Here is a 16,855-nt window from a genome sequence, read left to right on the forward strand (position 1 = left end):
GGTGAAAGGGAAGAACATCTCAGAGCCATAGACAAGATTTAGTTGTCATTAGAGCAAGATATCTCCTCAGTGAAAGCAATCTTTTTTGACCACTAGACAATAAACCAATATTGGAAATATTTTGCATGCCTTTATAACTAGCTTGGGTTTTCATTCTTCAAGGATCCTGTAAAAATGGTATTGTACAGGACTCCTACTTGTCTTACAGGACTGTTCAAATAGTGGGACAACACAAGTTCCTCAGAATTGTGGTCTGGCATGTCCTGGAGAATTTAAAAGAATAAACTTTGGGGAAAAATAGATATCTAACCCAGTATAAGATATGAAGGTATCAAATCCTATAAGGCTCCTGCAGGAACCTACTTTGTTCTGCTCTCATACGTATATTATCTGCACAACTCCTGATGATTCCATGGGACTGTTTTTTTGTTTTTTAGAGAATGGACCATCTCACAGTAGGTCCCATCCTGTGGTACGGTGACGGACCAGAGAGGCATAGATAGTTCTGACTGACTCAGCTACGTTTCAGCGGCTGTTTTCAGAAGCTCCCTTGCATGGCTCGTCTTCCTCGTTACATAAACACACTTACGAGACATGCCACTTTGTCCTGGGAAACATGAGACAAGACACTAAAATCCCCCTTTGGTGCTCATGCTCTGTAATCCTGGGCTGAGTGAGAAGTCGGCTTCATATACGGACCCTTGTTGAGCTTATGGTATATAGGGTTTCCTCAATACCTTCCTACCTGATATTAAAGCGAGGGATTAATGAAGTCAGACACACATGCTGGAGCACGTGAGAGGAGAGGCTTGGTGGGCTAGCAGCTGTGAAACATCTCAGACCGTTCTGAGTTACTGACAAGTGCTCCGATCCAAAAATACTACGCTGGACCACGACCAAACGGGCGCAGCGAGGGGTCCGTCACAATGCAGGGTCACACACCGAGTCAACAAGAAACTTGGTATAGATGAACATACTAATGTGGAAAGTTCTCAAGCAGTTCGCAAGCCTTTTGAAGTTGTGACTAAATTCTTCTTCCTGCCTTCCTTGGTTTAGGACAGATCAAATACAAAAACACCGGGAGATTCATTTTCACATTTTTATTTTCAGATGATATTCTGTGATGACACAGAAGAACTTCAATTTAAAGCTTGAAACAATATACAAGAATAAGAAGGCAAGAATTATTGAATAATCCAGATGTTTTCAAGTCCGTGCCATGCAGCATTGAGTTCATCAGGTGAAAAACAAGAGAAACCCAAGGCAAGTAACAATATAAAAAGGGAAGGGTATCATTCATTTTCTTTTTACAAAGATTACAGCAGATAAAATACAAATATCTAGACCGTCAGGTACTACACAATATAATTACAAACAGACAATTTAGGCATTGTCTAAGTGCACTAGTGGACTTCAAATAAGTCTGTCGATGAATCACTACATTTTGTGGCTTGTTGATGCAATCGTTACCGTGTGAAAACGACATATATGAGAAGCAGATGAAAGCATCAGGACTCCTGGGGCAAATTCTATTCATGTGATGCAAAATGATGTATGATATGCTGCTGAATACATCACTCCGCTAATGCTACCATGTAATGATACTGAAATGATGTCTATGATCCTTAATTACATGTTAGCTTATTTTCTACACTGTTTAAGGCCCATTCACAACTACAACGAGAACTATAAAGACAACTACAACTATAAAAACAGTTAAATCGTTTTAAGTATGTTGAATGTCTGTGTTCCCACTACGATAACTACAAAAACATCCAAAACAATAACTATATTTTTGAGAGTGATTTTTTGGGGATGCAGAGACAACGATAAAACATTTTCAACCAATCAAATGAAAGTTCTACGAAAGAAGGGGGCGGGAGAATTCAGTAGCTCACTGCAGCTTCGTTTGCTGAGGATCTCATCACAGATATCGTTGCAGTGTGAATGCTTGAGCAACAACGTATCGTTATACCATAGAGTTATCTTTATAGTTAGCGTTCTAGACGTGAACGGGCCTTTAAGCTTATGTGTATCTGTTTCCCTTGTCCCACCAAATGTTACTGACCCCCTTAGTTTCCTGGCTGGGGTGTGTGAGGTGTGAGAGAATAAACACCGATGTGTTGTTCTTCTATAAGCCACTGTGGGTATTAATATGGTTAAGCGTTTCAAAAGCTGGGTCGCTGCCGTCTGTACCTGTCTACCTGGTTGATGAGACAAATGTTTATGTGTGTATGTGTAAAGCACCGGGGTGTGTGTTGCCTGAAAGAGTTTTATTAGCACAGAGACAGACAGACAGATGTTTTTACTGCTTTGTCAGGCCTGAGCCGTTCGCGTTGAGGTCGTTGGAGTGAGCTTGCTTTCTCCCTTCAGGCTTTGGCTTTTCTCTGTGGGAATTACAAAACAGACACAGACAGACATGAAATAAGCACAGTTCAAAAGCTAATTAACTGTGATACCATACCACAATATACTTTACTATGACTCTGTCATCGGTGTCTCTCCCTTGTTTGTCATTTGATCCCGAACTGCTGATTCTGGCCTGTCTTCACTAGAGCGTGAGGTTCAAGGTTGGGTTTCGCTCTACTGACCTGTGGGCCTGCTCCGGGCCGGTGAGGGCCGCCCGGTGTACGGCGCGGGGCTTGGGTGCCTCCAGGCGAGACATGGGGACAGATGGCTGAAACTTGGACACCTCGCGCTGCCACTCTTCATCAAAAGACTGTGCTTCAGCTGGAAGGAGGGAAAGGTCAGGGGTCAGGATCATGTTAGGCATCATTCTGTGGATTGATGGACAGTGACCCCGACAGTGGCACAGCCTTGGAAACTAAACCTTGTTTTGCAGAGGGGAGGAATGATAACCGTGGCATATGGACTGGTTCAACTGTGGGAACTTCCTGAACCATAAGAGTAGCAGGACTCTTTTTGTGATTAATTTAAAGTAGATTCGATCCTTTTGCTCTGGATACTACCCTCTTCTGTTTGTAAATCTGAGAGGCATCAGTCTGGCAATCATAGTGCTTCTGGTAAAGATACAGTGGGTGTGAACTTGTTTTTCAAAGCCAAATAGTCTTGTAGCAATCAAATATGAATTGAGAGAGGAACCAAAAGCAACCTTAAGTTACAAGTGTAGGATCCCACTACAACACTGATTAGAGCCGCAGAGATCTGTTTAGTGCCAAAAATGGTATCTAATCTTGTAGAGGGCCTAATTTTTGTTTTGTCATATATCGTGAACACTGGTGTAGTCTGAGTGTAGTCTGTGGAGTCGTGTGTGTGCACCAGATTGCCTAGATACTACCTAGAAACTTGTGTTTAGGGAGGAAGTCAAAGGTTACTTTCCCAATGACTGTATATTTCTCTAAAAAAAAAAACTGCAACATGCAACTTTTACACCCAACTGAGGAGGAGGAGGGCGGGACTAGCAATACACTTCACTGTCTCAAGGCGAAAAGTTGAATATTGTCACTTTAACATACATTCGTCCAAATTCTGGAAGTCCTGGTTGAGCTCCCTCTCTCCCGTCTTCTTGTTGTGCTTCTTCTCCATCACATGCCCTCTGTCCTGGATGTGGTGACCGATGGACATCTGCTCCAGGCCGCTCTCAGAGTCCTTCAGCGCTCGCCGGGTCTCCTTGATCTGGACACCCAATCAGAAATACTCTTCAGGCACAGGTGGCCAATGAAAAAGGGCCATGATGCAGAGATTAGCAATCAGCACGCTTATTATTTTACTCCTTATAGAAACAGGCCAGACAGGGGGAATCAAGTATCACCACACTCACTTAAGAGGAACCAAGTGGAACTGAGACTTCTACAGACAGATTTACTTCTCACAGCTCGCTGTACTGAACTGTCCCAAGTTAAACTATGATGTAATATAGTGTAATGTATCTGATGGAGTACGTACCCCTCCAGGGGCGCGGCGTGTCTGTGAGGACGCCTGGAACACCTTGGGAGGCTCATTTCCAACCTTGGAATAAGTCATGACTGACGAGGAGCTGAATGAGTGGGAGTTTGAATCTGTAGACAGGTTCTCCTGGCACACACACACACAGACACACACACACACACACACACACACACAGTGTTAGGTAACTACAATATGCGTACCACAACAATTACGACAATCGTAAGTGCCATTCTGAGGTAGTGGCAAAATAGAAGGAAGAGAACACAAAATCACTCACAAAGTTTCTGTTCATGCCGTCCATCCTGCTCCTCATGCCCGTCATCATGCTGTCGAACATGTTGAAGGGGTTCCTCATGTTCATGTCCTGCACAAACACAGCGGTGAGCTCAGTCATATAAAGAAAGAAAGCCAGAAGCCAGAAGAGCTGAATGACTGGGCTCAATACGCCACCTGGTCGCTTGGCATTATCAGCTCATAAAACAGCTCCATCATGTGTATGAGCATGCGTGCACTGAGTACATTGCGGTATGTGTGTCTTACATGTGGCATCTTACACTACTGCATACACGACATTCACATTTTATCACTTCGCCACACATGTGACCTAGTAACATTCACATCAAAACAAGGTATCGAACCCGGCTTGCCAGTAAACTTGGTATTTTACGTCTTTATATAATCTGTTTAGATTATATGTCGCCTGCATAGCTGTGAAAGTATGCGGCCAAATCAGCCGTGAATATCACAACATGATGCCAGCCGTCTATGCAGGCATCTCTGACACTTTTAAAATGTGTTATATTCTGACATTGTGCAACTTCTGAACAGTCAAAACTTTAGGAGACAGACGGATGATGAGGGTGCGGTTAAGGAGAAAACCCAGAGAGCATCCATTGGTCATTTCACATACTGGTCACTTTACAAGCCACTGACCATTTCACAATAAGACATGGATTGAGTTAGAGCATGCCCTTGGTCAGTTTGGGTGTAAATGAGAAACTCATACGGTGACATAGCGCAACAGCGGGGAACTCTACTGACCGTGCTGTCAACACTGCCGAAGGGCGACAGTGACTGGCTCATCCCCTGAGGATACAATACAATATCAATGTAGCAGCAACATAGCATAGTATTACATGGTATGGCATGGCATAGCATTACACACATTAATCTTTGATAAGTCCTCTAACAGATTCAGTAGAGAGGCCTGTACACTATTTGCACATGTTCATTGAGTTCATTGCCAGTATGCTGCTGGTAGTTTCTCAGGCTTTGTTCTTAGGTCGTCTTACACTGGTCACTGAGCCCTTGACACAGCTACACAGAGCTGTCCGCACGGCTCTACAAGGCCATGAACCTCCTCGCCGTGCAAGCACAGAGGAGGAAGAGGACGATGAGGAGGGAGCACTATCCTTCGGTCAGAGCCTCTGTTCTCTGGGCCAAAACCCCGGGTGTTTATGACCCCGCCGCCCTGCATAAACATCTCACCAGCCGTGGCTATGTGTGTGTGTGTGTGCGTGTGTGTATGTGCTGGGGGTGGGATGTTGAGGGGTATTGTGCGTAATCAGTGGGGTGTTGAATGACTTGTGTTCCATGTGTAATTGGGTCGCGTTGCCGGGGATTAGTGCGGGTTTAACACTGAAACCGAGCTTCATTCTAGGAAGGCTGCAGTGGGCAGGATGGGCCAGCCAGGACAGGGACCCAACAGGGGTTGAAGAGTCCAAGGCTGCTCGCTCAGCTCTTTTCAAAGGTCACGCTGATGTGAAACACTCCTGAACGGTATCTATGAAGCCTTACGGCCAATTATATCTCTGAGAGGCATCTATGAACTAATAAATGCCGGTTACATTTCTGTAGGCATTATTTTTAGCCTGGGCCGGGCAAAGCAGAGGAGAGGTTGAGAGTGCAAAATATGGAGCATGTACCCGGTGGTCTTTAACACATTATTTTAGGCTGTCTGGACTACTGCAGATTTATATTCTCTTTCTCTCTTGTTCTGATATTGAGCCCGCACTGTGCCCTCTTAGGCAGTCCACCCCAGCTCCGAGGGGAGCTATGAGTCACACCACAGGGGCACATGTAGCTTCGATTCCTGCTTAAAAGGGAAAGAGAGGTTGTGCTTTAAAGGCATGACTCCTAGGAAGTGGTACATCACTAGGGAGTTGGAGGCATTTTGCTAAGTTATGCCTTCTCAGAACTAGAAGACCACAGGGGAGACAGGGAGGCACTAGATAAACTTTCATGGATAGAGTTAGGGTGGGTTCTAAAATACAGCTGGACCACAAGGGAAATGAAGGCATACAGAATAAGTATGGGATCGAGGAACTGGTTAATTTTACATAGCCAAATGTTTTTTTCTCTCACTTCATTTTCACATTGTGCCAGAGCAAAAGAAAAGTCTGGTTTAAGGGCGAATTCCGGCAATAGCGAATGCTAGGCCCATTTGCCAGTGTGTCCTCTCTCCCTTCTAAAAAATCCTGGATTTTTACATGCTATTATCAAAGAAACACTTATGTGACTTAGTTCCCTACCTCTACACGCTATTCGCTTTCATTCAACTCCAAACAATATCAAAACCAAATTTTGTAGGCCTTGCCTAAGAAAGCATAAAAAACAACAACATTGTTTTGTAAATGAAAATGCACATTTTTGAACCAATGTGTGCGTTCTGTAGCCCTCAGTGGACAAACTAGGTCTAGGTGAAAAGTCGGGTGAAAAATATGAACATTGGAACAATGAAGTTGGCAAAACACCACAACAGCAGAGCTGTATCACTGGAACAATGTGGGATTCTGAAAATAAAAAAAGGAGATAACTCTCCAAATGCTACCGTGACTAGGTTGGCTAGTTTCACCCAAAAATTGGCCAGTTTCACCACAGTCTTTGCTTACACTTTTTTTGTTTATATTGGAAGTCCCGCCTTAGACAGCACTTCTCATCAATCGCTAGCATTCCTCTGTGGTTACATCCCGCCTCATTTCAATCCTCTCAGCTGAGGTTTTTCTGCCTGAAAGTAGTTCCTATGAAATGGATTAGAATAAGGTGCTAAGTAAACAAGTTTTATTCTTCAACAAATCAGTCGGACCTACTGGTAATAAAAAGCTTGTTTATTATCTGCTAAGAGACCCATTTCAAAATTTTGAAAATATAAGTAAAATGTTGGACATCTACGATATCCCCCTAGACATAGGTCCCACAAAAAAAAAAAAAAAAGAAACAGGAATTTCCTATGGGAGAAGGGGAATTCTGGAAGATGGTCTTAACATTCACCATGACCAGAATTAGGCTATCCTAAACTATTGTCGTAAAGACAGAGAAAGAAAACTTGGAAGAGTTCACATTTCTTCAACCAATCACAGACCAGGGTGGTATTCAAAATGAAGGGGTCAGTGGGCATCGTATTGTATGTAAAAGGTTGGAGGTGGTGGTGGCAATTCAGGTAATTCAGGGCTTTAGTCCACATGCTCTGGAGATAAAGCAGAAATTGCTATTCTTCCTTTTGAGTCAGACAATAAACTGGTTGACCAATACGGAAAGAGAGATGTGCCTTGAAAGATTCAGGTCTGAAAACAAATCACCCATCACAAACTCATTCATATGAGTTTAATGAAACTTGGAAGCATATCTAGGGAGAGAGCCACAACATGATACTGAAATAGGACTAATGTGTTTTAGCAACGGTACTACAACACATATCTCAGCTACCATGGACACCACGAGTCTTACTCTGTACAAACCGCAGAATCAAAAGAGGTAGGCTACTCATCTAACTAAAAGATAAAACATCATTATCATTTGAAATCTGCATTTCATCCCCCATTTATAAACAAGTCCCCAGACGAATGACTGCCTTGAAAGGTGATATTAAGTAAGCAGGTACTGTAGTTGAGACTGGCAGGAGGGCGGGAAATGTGAGAGCTCATAGCAGGTTTGGAAGGGAAGACAGGACACATTCCCCCAGTGGGGAGCCAATGCTTAGCAAACTGATACAAGTTGAGGCTTTCCAGGACTATGTGGCCAATGTGTGTGTATTTGTGCCTCAGTGCACGTTTGTGTCTGTGTGTACGTGTGCTTTTTGGGCTCAACAGAGCATATGTTTTTATGTGTGTGTGTGTGTGTGCGTATGTATTTTTGAGTGCACATGTGTGCTTGTGATATCGGAGAGCAGCATGGGGGTGAGCTGTCTGTCATCTAGCTGCTAACGCATCGGCGCTGCCAAGGCACGTTCTGCCAAACAGATGGACCAAAAGAGCAACAACGAGAAAACACAGCGTCCATGACACCCGCTCACATGCCTCTACAAAGAGCCCAGCACAGCACCGCCGCTTCAGCCCTCTGACCACTGCTGGGAACCAACACACTGCTCCATAGCTTCAGATGGGTGAGGGTGTGTGTGTGTGTGAGAGAGAGAGAGTGAGAGAGAGCTGAGATCTGTGGAATAAACTCTGTGGCTCCTAAAGGTGATTCAGTTACTCCTAATTCCATATATCTTAACATATGTCTTCTGTTTGTTGTTAGTGACCACTAATGAAGCAGTCTAGGGATCTGGATGATGTGGGAATTTCTTTCTTTTTTCTTTCCAAACCCCAAACATCTCACGCCGGTGGCTCCTAACCAACTGTCCGTGTAAAAAAACACAAAGAGAGATGTGGTCCTCGTGGCTCACTTCATCTCAAGGAGACCTCTTGGGCTCCTTATGGGGCCTCTCACAAGGCCCTTCTCCACAACCTGAAAGACCTCTCTAATGAAGGGCTCTTGATCACTTGCTGCCACTTGTGATCCAGCTCAGCAGATTCCTCCCTCACTGGTACACTGCAAAAAATGTCTATCTTAATAAGTTTGATCTTGTATTGAGTCCTAATATCCCATTTTTCTTAAAACAAGTGAAAAAATCTGCCAAGGGGTGTGATCATTTCAGTTGTTTCCAATGCAAATAAACTTGCATCAAGTATTTTCATGTCAAATAACATTATCTTGATGTGGTGGAGCCATCTGCCTTATTTAAAGACATTGATTACAAGTAACAATTTTTGTAACTACAAAATTCTGCATTGGAAACACGTGAAATTATTCTATGACTCCAGATTGCTCTAGATACTTAAATGACTGGTTAAGATGGATATATTTTTTTTTGCAGTGTAGCTCCAGTTCACTGTCACTGAGGCCACTCTATTGTTAGTTTAGTGTTAGTCAACTCCTCAGACGCCCTCCTCAGCTGGTATTAGTCTTAAGCATGATGGCCAATAAAGAGAAAGCAGGGTGCTGGCTACTGAGGCTAGGATCTGATGAAAGTCATTATCAAGGATAAATATACAGGTCCTCACGAGGTGGGGGGATTAGAGCGAGTCACAGGGACTAAGTTTGACTGGCCGGGACAAATGAGCAGTGCAGGGGTTTCGATTTCTTCAGACTAATGGGTACAAGACCAGCCTGCCTACCCACCTTTCCATTACAAGCCTGCAAGATGAACATCAAAATGCTCCAGTGCAAACAATCACAAATTTATAGAGGAACACTACATTTGGGTCATGATTGCTGTTTAAACAACATACTTCCACCACATATGGCTACAGCTTTTAAGGCCAAAATACTATTCTTTCAGCTGATGTAACAGCAATATATGAATTCCAGGATTCCCAGGGAAGCAGTGACATTTGTATCATTTTTTTCATACAACAAAAATAAACATGACAACTAGGCCAACTACCACCGCTATCAAAACAAACACAGTTATTTTGACGTATCTTTTCAGCAGCAGCTCATCTCAGCTCAGCACAGCAGAATTCTCCGGGGGCTTATTGGTGTGAGTGCGAAAGAAGTCAGTGTGTGTGTCTTCACAAGAAAGCAGTGTGTCACTGGAACAATGCGCTATAAATAGGACTCTTCGGGGCTAGATATAGCCGTCCAGAGAGGCCAAGGGGGTTGCCCTTCCACTAAAGCAGAGACTCGCACAGCTCCATACCTCAGTGAGAGGGGCTCCAGTTACGCTGCCAGTGGCCCGCTTCCACCACAACCCCAGTAAACCCAGCTCTTTCTCCAAACACTAATCTCCTCTCATTATAAGCCCTGGGCAGCGGACAGAGCGGGTCACGCGGCTGCTTGTGGGCACAGTAAGTGTTATGAGGAACTGCTGTGGGGCTTCGTCCCCCTTTGACCCAAATGATATGTAGGTCAGTCAGTCCCTGGCCAGCACACACACATGCAAGCACACACACACTCTCTATAATACACTGAGTACAGCTTGACTGAGGACCTGCGTTCATAGAATAGTACTTGAGTCCACAACAGGTAGACAGACCAACGTCTAAACATGTGAACACACCCTGACACACACCTGAACACACCCTGACTGCTTCTGTGTGTATGTTCTCACCCTGTGCCCGTCCCTCAGTGCCGGGGTTGAGCTGGGCTGTCCCGGCCCGCCGCGCCCATGGTCCCTCCCATCCGTTATACGGGGCATGAAGTGGCCGCCAAAGGGCTCAGAGAAACTACGCATCATCTGGCGCACATGCTCATTGTGAGCCTGGAATGGATCCCTATAGGAGAGGAAGAGGAAGAAAAAGACAAGAGTCGACCTCAATATTCGTTATGGAACTCCATACAGTTATGCATGATGGTGCTGAGGACCGTATACTATGATAGAGGTTCCTGCTAAGCTTCAGAAAGCAGGAGAAAGTGGAGGGAGAGAGAAAAGGAAGGAAAATGTCTCAACGCCATGCATTCTGTTTCTATATTTAAGAATGACTTATTTCACATAGGTCAAGTAGGAGCTCATTTATGATAAACTCTTCACTGGGCACAAAGAAATAGTAGTCAAACAGCAACCCCTAATGTCATTGTAGCAACGCCTTTACTTGTGTAATAACTAAGTCTGGTCAAGTGTAGCCATTCACTCATGGGCACCAAATCTGACTGTAGCACTCAGTGTAGATGCCTAGTGTCTGTTGACATGACAAAGCCATTACAATAGGCTACTATATTCTGACAGTTTATGAAGGAAGGAGGCCTAATTTGTTCAGCCTATCTTAATATATATAGTTTACCACAATTGTATGGGTTACAGACACTTCCAGGCCAATAACACCTGTCAGCGTCCTGTTTTAGGAAGATGAAAAGTGGTGCTTCATTTGACAGGCTTTAACATTTTCTGCAGCACCCAAGTGATTATTTAGCCTACTTATTAGCAGCATAGGCCTACTATTTGTGGGCATATTTTGGTGTTTGTAGGCTTCATTTAACTAATTTGCATTCAGTAGGCTAACTGGGATTGGACTAGTCAAATGCAGTCTATCCCTTTACCTCATACCATTATTTTATTTCTTAACTAAATTGTCTGTTGACTTTTAAATAAAAAAATGAAAAACTAGCAAAGTCAAACTGTTTGCCACAAGCCATACAGTAGTTTAGGTACTCACGAGAAGAACGGGTCCTCATCAAATTCCCTGAGAAGACTGTTGAACATTTCCACGGATTCTGAAGGTACAAACTAAGAATGAAACGAAGATTTACAAAAAAAGAAAAAGAAAGAGAGAGTAAGCAGTGACCGCTGCAGGTGTACCGGCCCCAGCGTCCAGACTCTTTAGTGTTAGCTTACTACAGAAGTGGCTGGAACGGCAACATGATTTAGAACCACACTCACTCTGCCACCGGCCACATGACCCGAACCCAGCCCTCTGATTGGCTGGTTATTCGGAGCTTTGAGCAGGTTCTATCAGCGGAGCGTATGTTGTGGGTGGCTGCCATGACAACGGTACTCCAGAAATTTCAACTCGGAATTTCTGCTAAAACTGTTTTGTCTTATCATGCCAGTGCATGTCACCACAACATTTTGTGCCTATCTGCCTTTCCTTTACAGACGGAATGTAACTTATAACTTAATATCAAAACTTCACAACTGCACAGAAACCAAGCAACCTTATTCAAATGACTGTTAAGAGTGAATTTGATAACAGAACAAGAAATCAGCTATTAGTTTATGAAGTGGCTGTTGGTTTGGTACTGCTGGGTGTGAGGACAACCCTTGCTTTGGGACAGCCACCCGACACTCTGGCATGTAAGGAGGACCATCTGCTGAGAGACTTGCGAACACACCCTGATACAGATTTCACACTCACTCATACAGTGAGGTTTCATTTATTATATCATTACAACACTGAAAGTTTGGAGGCGAGGGGAGTGAGACACCGTGTCCCATCCTCAGTATAGCTCTACCATCTGGCCGTTCCACAAATAGGCCTCAGTCTGGACTCCACACTGCCTTGAACCCCAGCTCAGACAAAACAAAACACAACGCAAAATCTCAACTCGGTTTATTTACTAAGTTTATTACAAAATCACACACAATATGACAAAGGCTGTATAAGGAACACGGTCAAATAGATCACCTTGTCTAAGGGGGGGGGGGGGTTCCTTCATTAAAAACAAAATAAGCAAAATAAAGAACAGCCTGTTGTTTAAGTCTCAATCATGAATTAAATAACAGCACACCAGCAATGCAAACTATTCATTTGCTCAAGTTCTCACAGGGAAAAAGAGAAAATAATTGGTGTTTATTGAGTTCACGAAAGGTACAGTAAGACACACGCTGTGACGTCCTGGAGCCTGACGAAGAAGACAGGTAGAAATTAAGACACGATATAAAACCAAAACTAGATCAGGATTCAAACTGCCCCCAAATTCAGACTGGAGAGGATCTTGTGTCTGTGTGGCCTCCCTCAGGTTACAGGACTCCCCATGAGCCTCTCCTGTCGCAGGGACACCAGTCTGTTGAGCCACAGCTCCTCAGCCTTCTCCTTCTCCATGAACAACTACAGGAGAGCACAGAGAGGAGGACGGGTTAGTATAGCACACAGGAAAGGATACTGACAAGGACGGTGACATACTGCATTTATTATTATTATTAGGGTATATGGAGACAGGCATAAAAACAGCTATGGACTGACAAAGATCTCTGGAATGAACCAGAAAAATCATACATTATTTATAAATGATAATGTATGAGATTAGGAGAAAGGGAAATGTGGTGTAAGTTCTATTGGAGAAGAAAATGAAAAAATTGCACTTCTAGTTTGCGAAAATACAAAAATCCAAGGCTCAGACTCTAGTGAACCAAGTATTGACCTCTCCTGTTCAGGGGTGACATGGCAACCAATTTCTACATGGGTGCCGCCTTTATATCATCTGTGTTCTTTATCTTGGAAGCACACTGATATATTAAGGTATACAGTATCAGTTATGACACCACCCTTAATTTTTTATTACCATGACACCGTGATAACCGGCTACTTTTTGGGAGGCTCAAAGGCAAAAAGTTAATATTTAACATAAATATTTTACATATATTCTACAGTCTTATATTAAAACGTGTTTAAAAAAAGAGAAATGTCTTGCGATTGATATGACAAATTAGTTGTTAAGTAACTGAGGCATATTATAGGTTTTCATCTTATTAATAATTATCGGGATAATATCGTACATTGAGATCATTTTGACCAAGATAATCGGGCCTAGCCTGGACCTTTTGTACTTTCACATACCAGAAGTACAGTTTTTCCATTTTGTTTTACAATATAGTTTCTCCCAGTCCTCAGGCACTCTGATGCACTCCTAGTGTAACCGTTTGTTTTGAATCTACTAAGTGTGGTGTAAGCTCTATTCCCCAATCTCCAGTCAATGCCAACACCTAAGGACAGCGACTGTGACTGAAATGTTACGGCCAGTCAGTCCTTCTTTCCTCTCCCATCCAGGATGTGTCAGAAGTGTATGAGCTATGCTTCCTGGTAGTAGGCAGAATGGTTATGAGGCTGGCACAGGGCTGTCAGTGCCGCCCGCTGACCCTCAGGTGACCTCAGCACGGACCTCTGAGCCACATAGTGATGATGCTCTAATACTAGAGAGGAGGGCTGTGGAATGTTGAATGTCTCACTAGTATTTCCTCGTCTACTCACTTCACTCACTTCAAAACGCACTTGAGGAAAGGGGGGAGGAAGAGAGAGGAAAGAAGGAGACAAAGTAGACAAAGAACAGTGGATCTTGGGTTCCTTTTTTTGAGCATACAACTCAGATTTCTGTAACTTTTAGGCTAACTCTGTGGGCCTCGCGCTGTATTAGCCTGGTGCAGGCAAAGGCCTATGCAAGTGGCTTGTCTTTATTACAGTACATTACCAGTAATGATGATATCGCTGGTAGGACTGTAAAACCGCTATCAGTGTCTGACAAATGAAAGCATCTGTTTATTAGAACGTAGCAGGCTATAACACACTGACTATTGAGACTGAGAAGCGAGGCGCTGAGACAAAGGGAAAAATGAAAGAAACCGATCATATCCATATTCACTGTGTGTGTGTGTGAGAGAGATAATGTTGACATGTGGCTATGTGTACATACTGTACATCTATGGGACAATATGTGTCTATTATATGCAGATTGTAGAGCACCCCGGCCATGTCGATTCCTCATTCCTAACCTGCGCTGCTCGCAGCCGTTATCACTCCAGGCAGTGCACTGCATGTTATCTGTGTGTTAGATTCAGCACCAGTCAGTTCTTGTCTGTCGGCCCTGCACTGGTGGCATGGTGCTAATGAGGCTGTGTGTGTGGGATGACAGTATCTGGGCTGGGCTAATGGGACTCATCTGTCCTGATTGGAAGTGGAGCTGGGGCTGGGGCCGGGGCCCGCCTGGGGCATATTGCTGCCATACATCAGCCTGTCGGAGGGTCTGTGTGTGTGTGCGTTTGAGTTGGAGGAGGGTTGATCTGCATACGTCAGGGCCTAACTTAGTTTTCCCTGTGGAGATAGATGACTGGGAAGCCCCAGGGAGCGTTATTGGAGTTTAAAGTTTTCCTTCTCGTTTTTCAACATGGGTCTGCTGGGAGGGGAAGAGGTGATGTTGAGAGTGTATAATCTACTATTCTGCAGTGTCCTACTGTGCAAGGCACACTATTGTAATATGCTGCACTGTGGTAGCATGGCTTAGATTGGCAAATGAGTGTATATTGGTTGATATCTAATAATAATAATAATAATAATATACATTTTATTTGTCACAAACAGAGTTTGCAAGGTGCTTCAACAAAAGCCAACATCATTCTCATAAATTGTAAAAAAACAAGGCACCACAACATAAAATGACAAGAATAGAGCATAAAAACAGTAAAATTATTAGGATAAAATATATCACATGAAAGTAAGCCTATAAAAATACATTTTAAGAGGTGATTTAAAAGATTATATTCATTCTGTTAGTGTAAGTTCCTTATGCAGGTTGTTCCAAAGCCTTGGTCAGCTCTGTCTGAGGATCTGGAGTTGCTCATTGGTTCACACGGGGTTAAAGGTTCTGCGATATAGCTTTTGGCCAGACCTAACCATGCTTTAACAGGGATCAGTAAAATCTTAAACTCACAGGTAACCAGTGAAGAAATGGCAGAACTTTACTGGTGCTCTATGTGGTTTGTGTTGGTGACAGTGTGTGTGTGTGTGAGTGGGTTTGCCAGACAGGGACTTACACTGGGGTGGGCGAGCGTGTCACTGTCATTGTAGCGTATGGACACGGGAAGAGTGGTAACTTCCTGGGAATCTGGCGTCTGCGACTCCTGCTTCACTTCTACTGGCTCAGTCTGAACACACATAGACACACACGCATACACACAGAAAAGAAAAGGATCAGTGCCACACTCAAACATTTTTTGTACATTTTTATATTTATAGTTTAAGTTTAGGTTAACCACTCAATACACTGTGCAGGTGAGGGAAAAAAACATCTTATAAAAAACAACAATGACAACAACAAAAAAAATCAAGATTGAAATACTGTCTGCAGAGTCTTCAAATACCAAAAGAATAGAATGTGTAAACAGCAAAAGAAACATATTTCTGCCCCTTAGGGATTGTGAAATACAATGTGATGTTTTGCCAGCAGATGGCAGTGTAAGTCTGGAGCTGGCAATAGGATTTTCTAGAAAACAGTGTATTTGATAGTGATCAGCTTGTATCCTGAATCTTATTCTTATGGCTAGTGTTCCTCACTTGACCCAACTATGTGTGTGTGTGTGTGTGTGTGTGTGTGTGTGTGTGTGTGTAAGGCCAACACATTCCTCCTCTCATATCAGCCACCTTACATTTTCTGTAAGCAAAAGCTTCTTAGGTTGATAACTTAAATGAAAAATTGTAAATATTCAAATAGTTAAAAGATTTGGCTTTGAGACAGATTTTTGTTTCAAATGGCAGTAACACTGCACACATTTTGTTACAGTTAAAGCCAATGGGTTTTTTTTTCTTCCCCCTTTAGAATTGAAAAGGACTTAAAGTAAGGATGCGGGCTCTCTCTACTTCTTGTTGCCATCTGTAGAGTCCATGCTGATAGAAGGGAATGTTACTCCTCCTTCCCTAGAGGTATTGTATAAAGTAAACTATAATAAGCTACCTACTTAGAAGGATGGCCTACTCTCCTTGTTCTACTTGATAGAAAAGAAGCAGCAAAACGAATACACTGCCAAGATTATTCATTTTTTCAAACACTCCTGATACCAGCCCCAGAGCAAATGTTTACCCAGTTGGAAAGATCTATTTAAAAAAATCACTTGGCAGGGTAAAAAAGTAAGCCAGATATAAAACAAATTGTCTAATAAGTGTGGTGATCTGCCAAATATCAGATGGTATAACTGGTCATCATTACTGTTGGTAATAATATCCTGAGTTTAAGTTTCTATTGAATCAAGCTGGCTTGAGATTGAAACAACTAATGGACAAAGCACACACTTTGAATGTGCAGTGTCATAGTAATCTAGTTGCAGGAGTAGTAATTTCGCTAGCTATTGATTAAAAATGTCATCAGTGATCACAACTTATTGCATATGACTAATGTCTATTAATACCACAACCAAATAAACTTAATGAAAATATCAATAATTATGAAACATATTCAACTATGCATAAAAGGTCAGTTATAT

The 16,855-nt window shown here is 43.0% G+C and overlaps 2 protein-coding genes across 2 annotated transcripts in view; both read right to left on the reverse strand.

Annotated features, from left to right (window-relative positions):
* Positions 1-2,189: 2,189 nt before the first annotated feature.
* Positions 2,190-11,480, reverse strand: mlf1 (myeloid leukemia factor 1). Its single transcript, XM_071900626.2, has 8 exons — positions 11,325-11,480; positions 10,283-10,445; positions 4,951-4,995; positions 4,187-4,273; positions 3,907-4,035; positions 3,477-3,636; positions 2,592-2,730; positions 2,190-2,387 (listed from the first exon to the last, which is right to left on the reverse strand). Exons 1-8 carry the CDS (start codon positions 11,369-11,371, stop codon positions 2,306-2,308), a joined length of 852 nt encoding a protein of 283 aa, XP_071756727.1. The 5' UTR covers positions 11,372-11,480; the 3' UTR covers positions 2,190-2,305.
* Positions 11,481-12,203: 723 nt separating this feature from the next.
* rsrc1 (arginine/serine-rich coiled-coil 1) overlaps positions 12,204-16,855 on the reverse strand; it is a 111,569-nt gene continuing 106,917 nt past the window's right edge. Inside the window, exons 9-10 of the mRNA XM_071900717.2 lie at positions 15,413-15,523; positions 12,204-12,716 (exon numbers count right to left, since the gene is read on the reverse strand). Coding sequence (XP_071756818.1) covers positions 12,624-12,716; positions 15,413-15,523 — 204 coding nt within the window. The 3' untranslated portion in view covers positions 12,204-12,623. The remainder of the gene's footprint in view (positions 12,717-15,412; positions 15,524-16,855) is intronic.

This window comes from Centroberyx gerrardi, chromosome 6 (assembly GCF_048128805.1).
Source record: "Centroberyx gerrardi isolate f3 chromosome 6, fCenGer3.hap1.cur.20231027, whole genome shotgun sequence".
Classification (NCBI taxonomy): domain Eukaryota; kingdom Metazoa; phylum Chordata; class Actinopteri; order Beryciformes; family Berycidae; genus Centroberyx; species Centroberyx gerrardi.

Bases quoted from the DNA above. Each gene is read 5' to 3' on its own strand.
- mlf1 (XM_071900626.2), bottom strand. From the start codon at position 11,371: ATGTTCAACAGTCTTCTCAGGGAATTTGATGAGGACCCGTTCTTCTC. The intron at 10,446-11,324 runs GTGAGTACCTAA...CCTCTCCTATAG, and splicing joins GATGAGGACCCGTTCTTCTC to GGATCCATTCCAGGCTCACA. The intron at 2,731-3,476 runs GTATGTTAAAGT...CCCTCCTTCCAG, and splicing joins CTTCCAGAATTTGGACGAAT to CTGAAGCACAGTCTTTTGAT.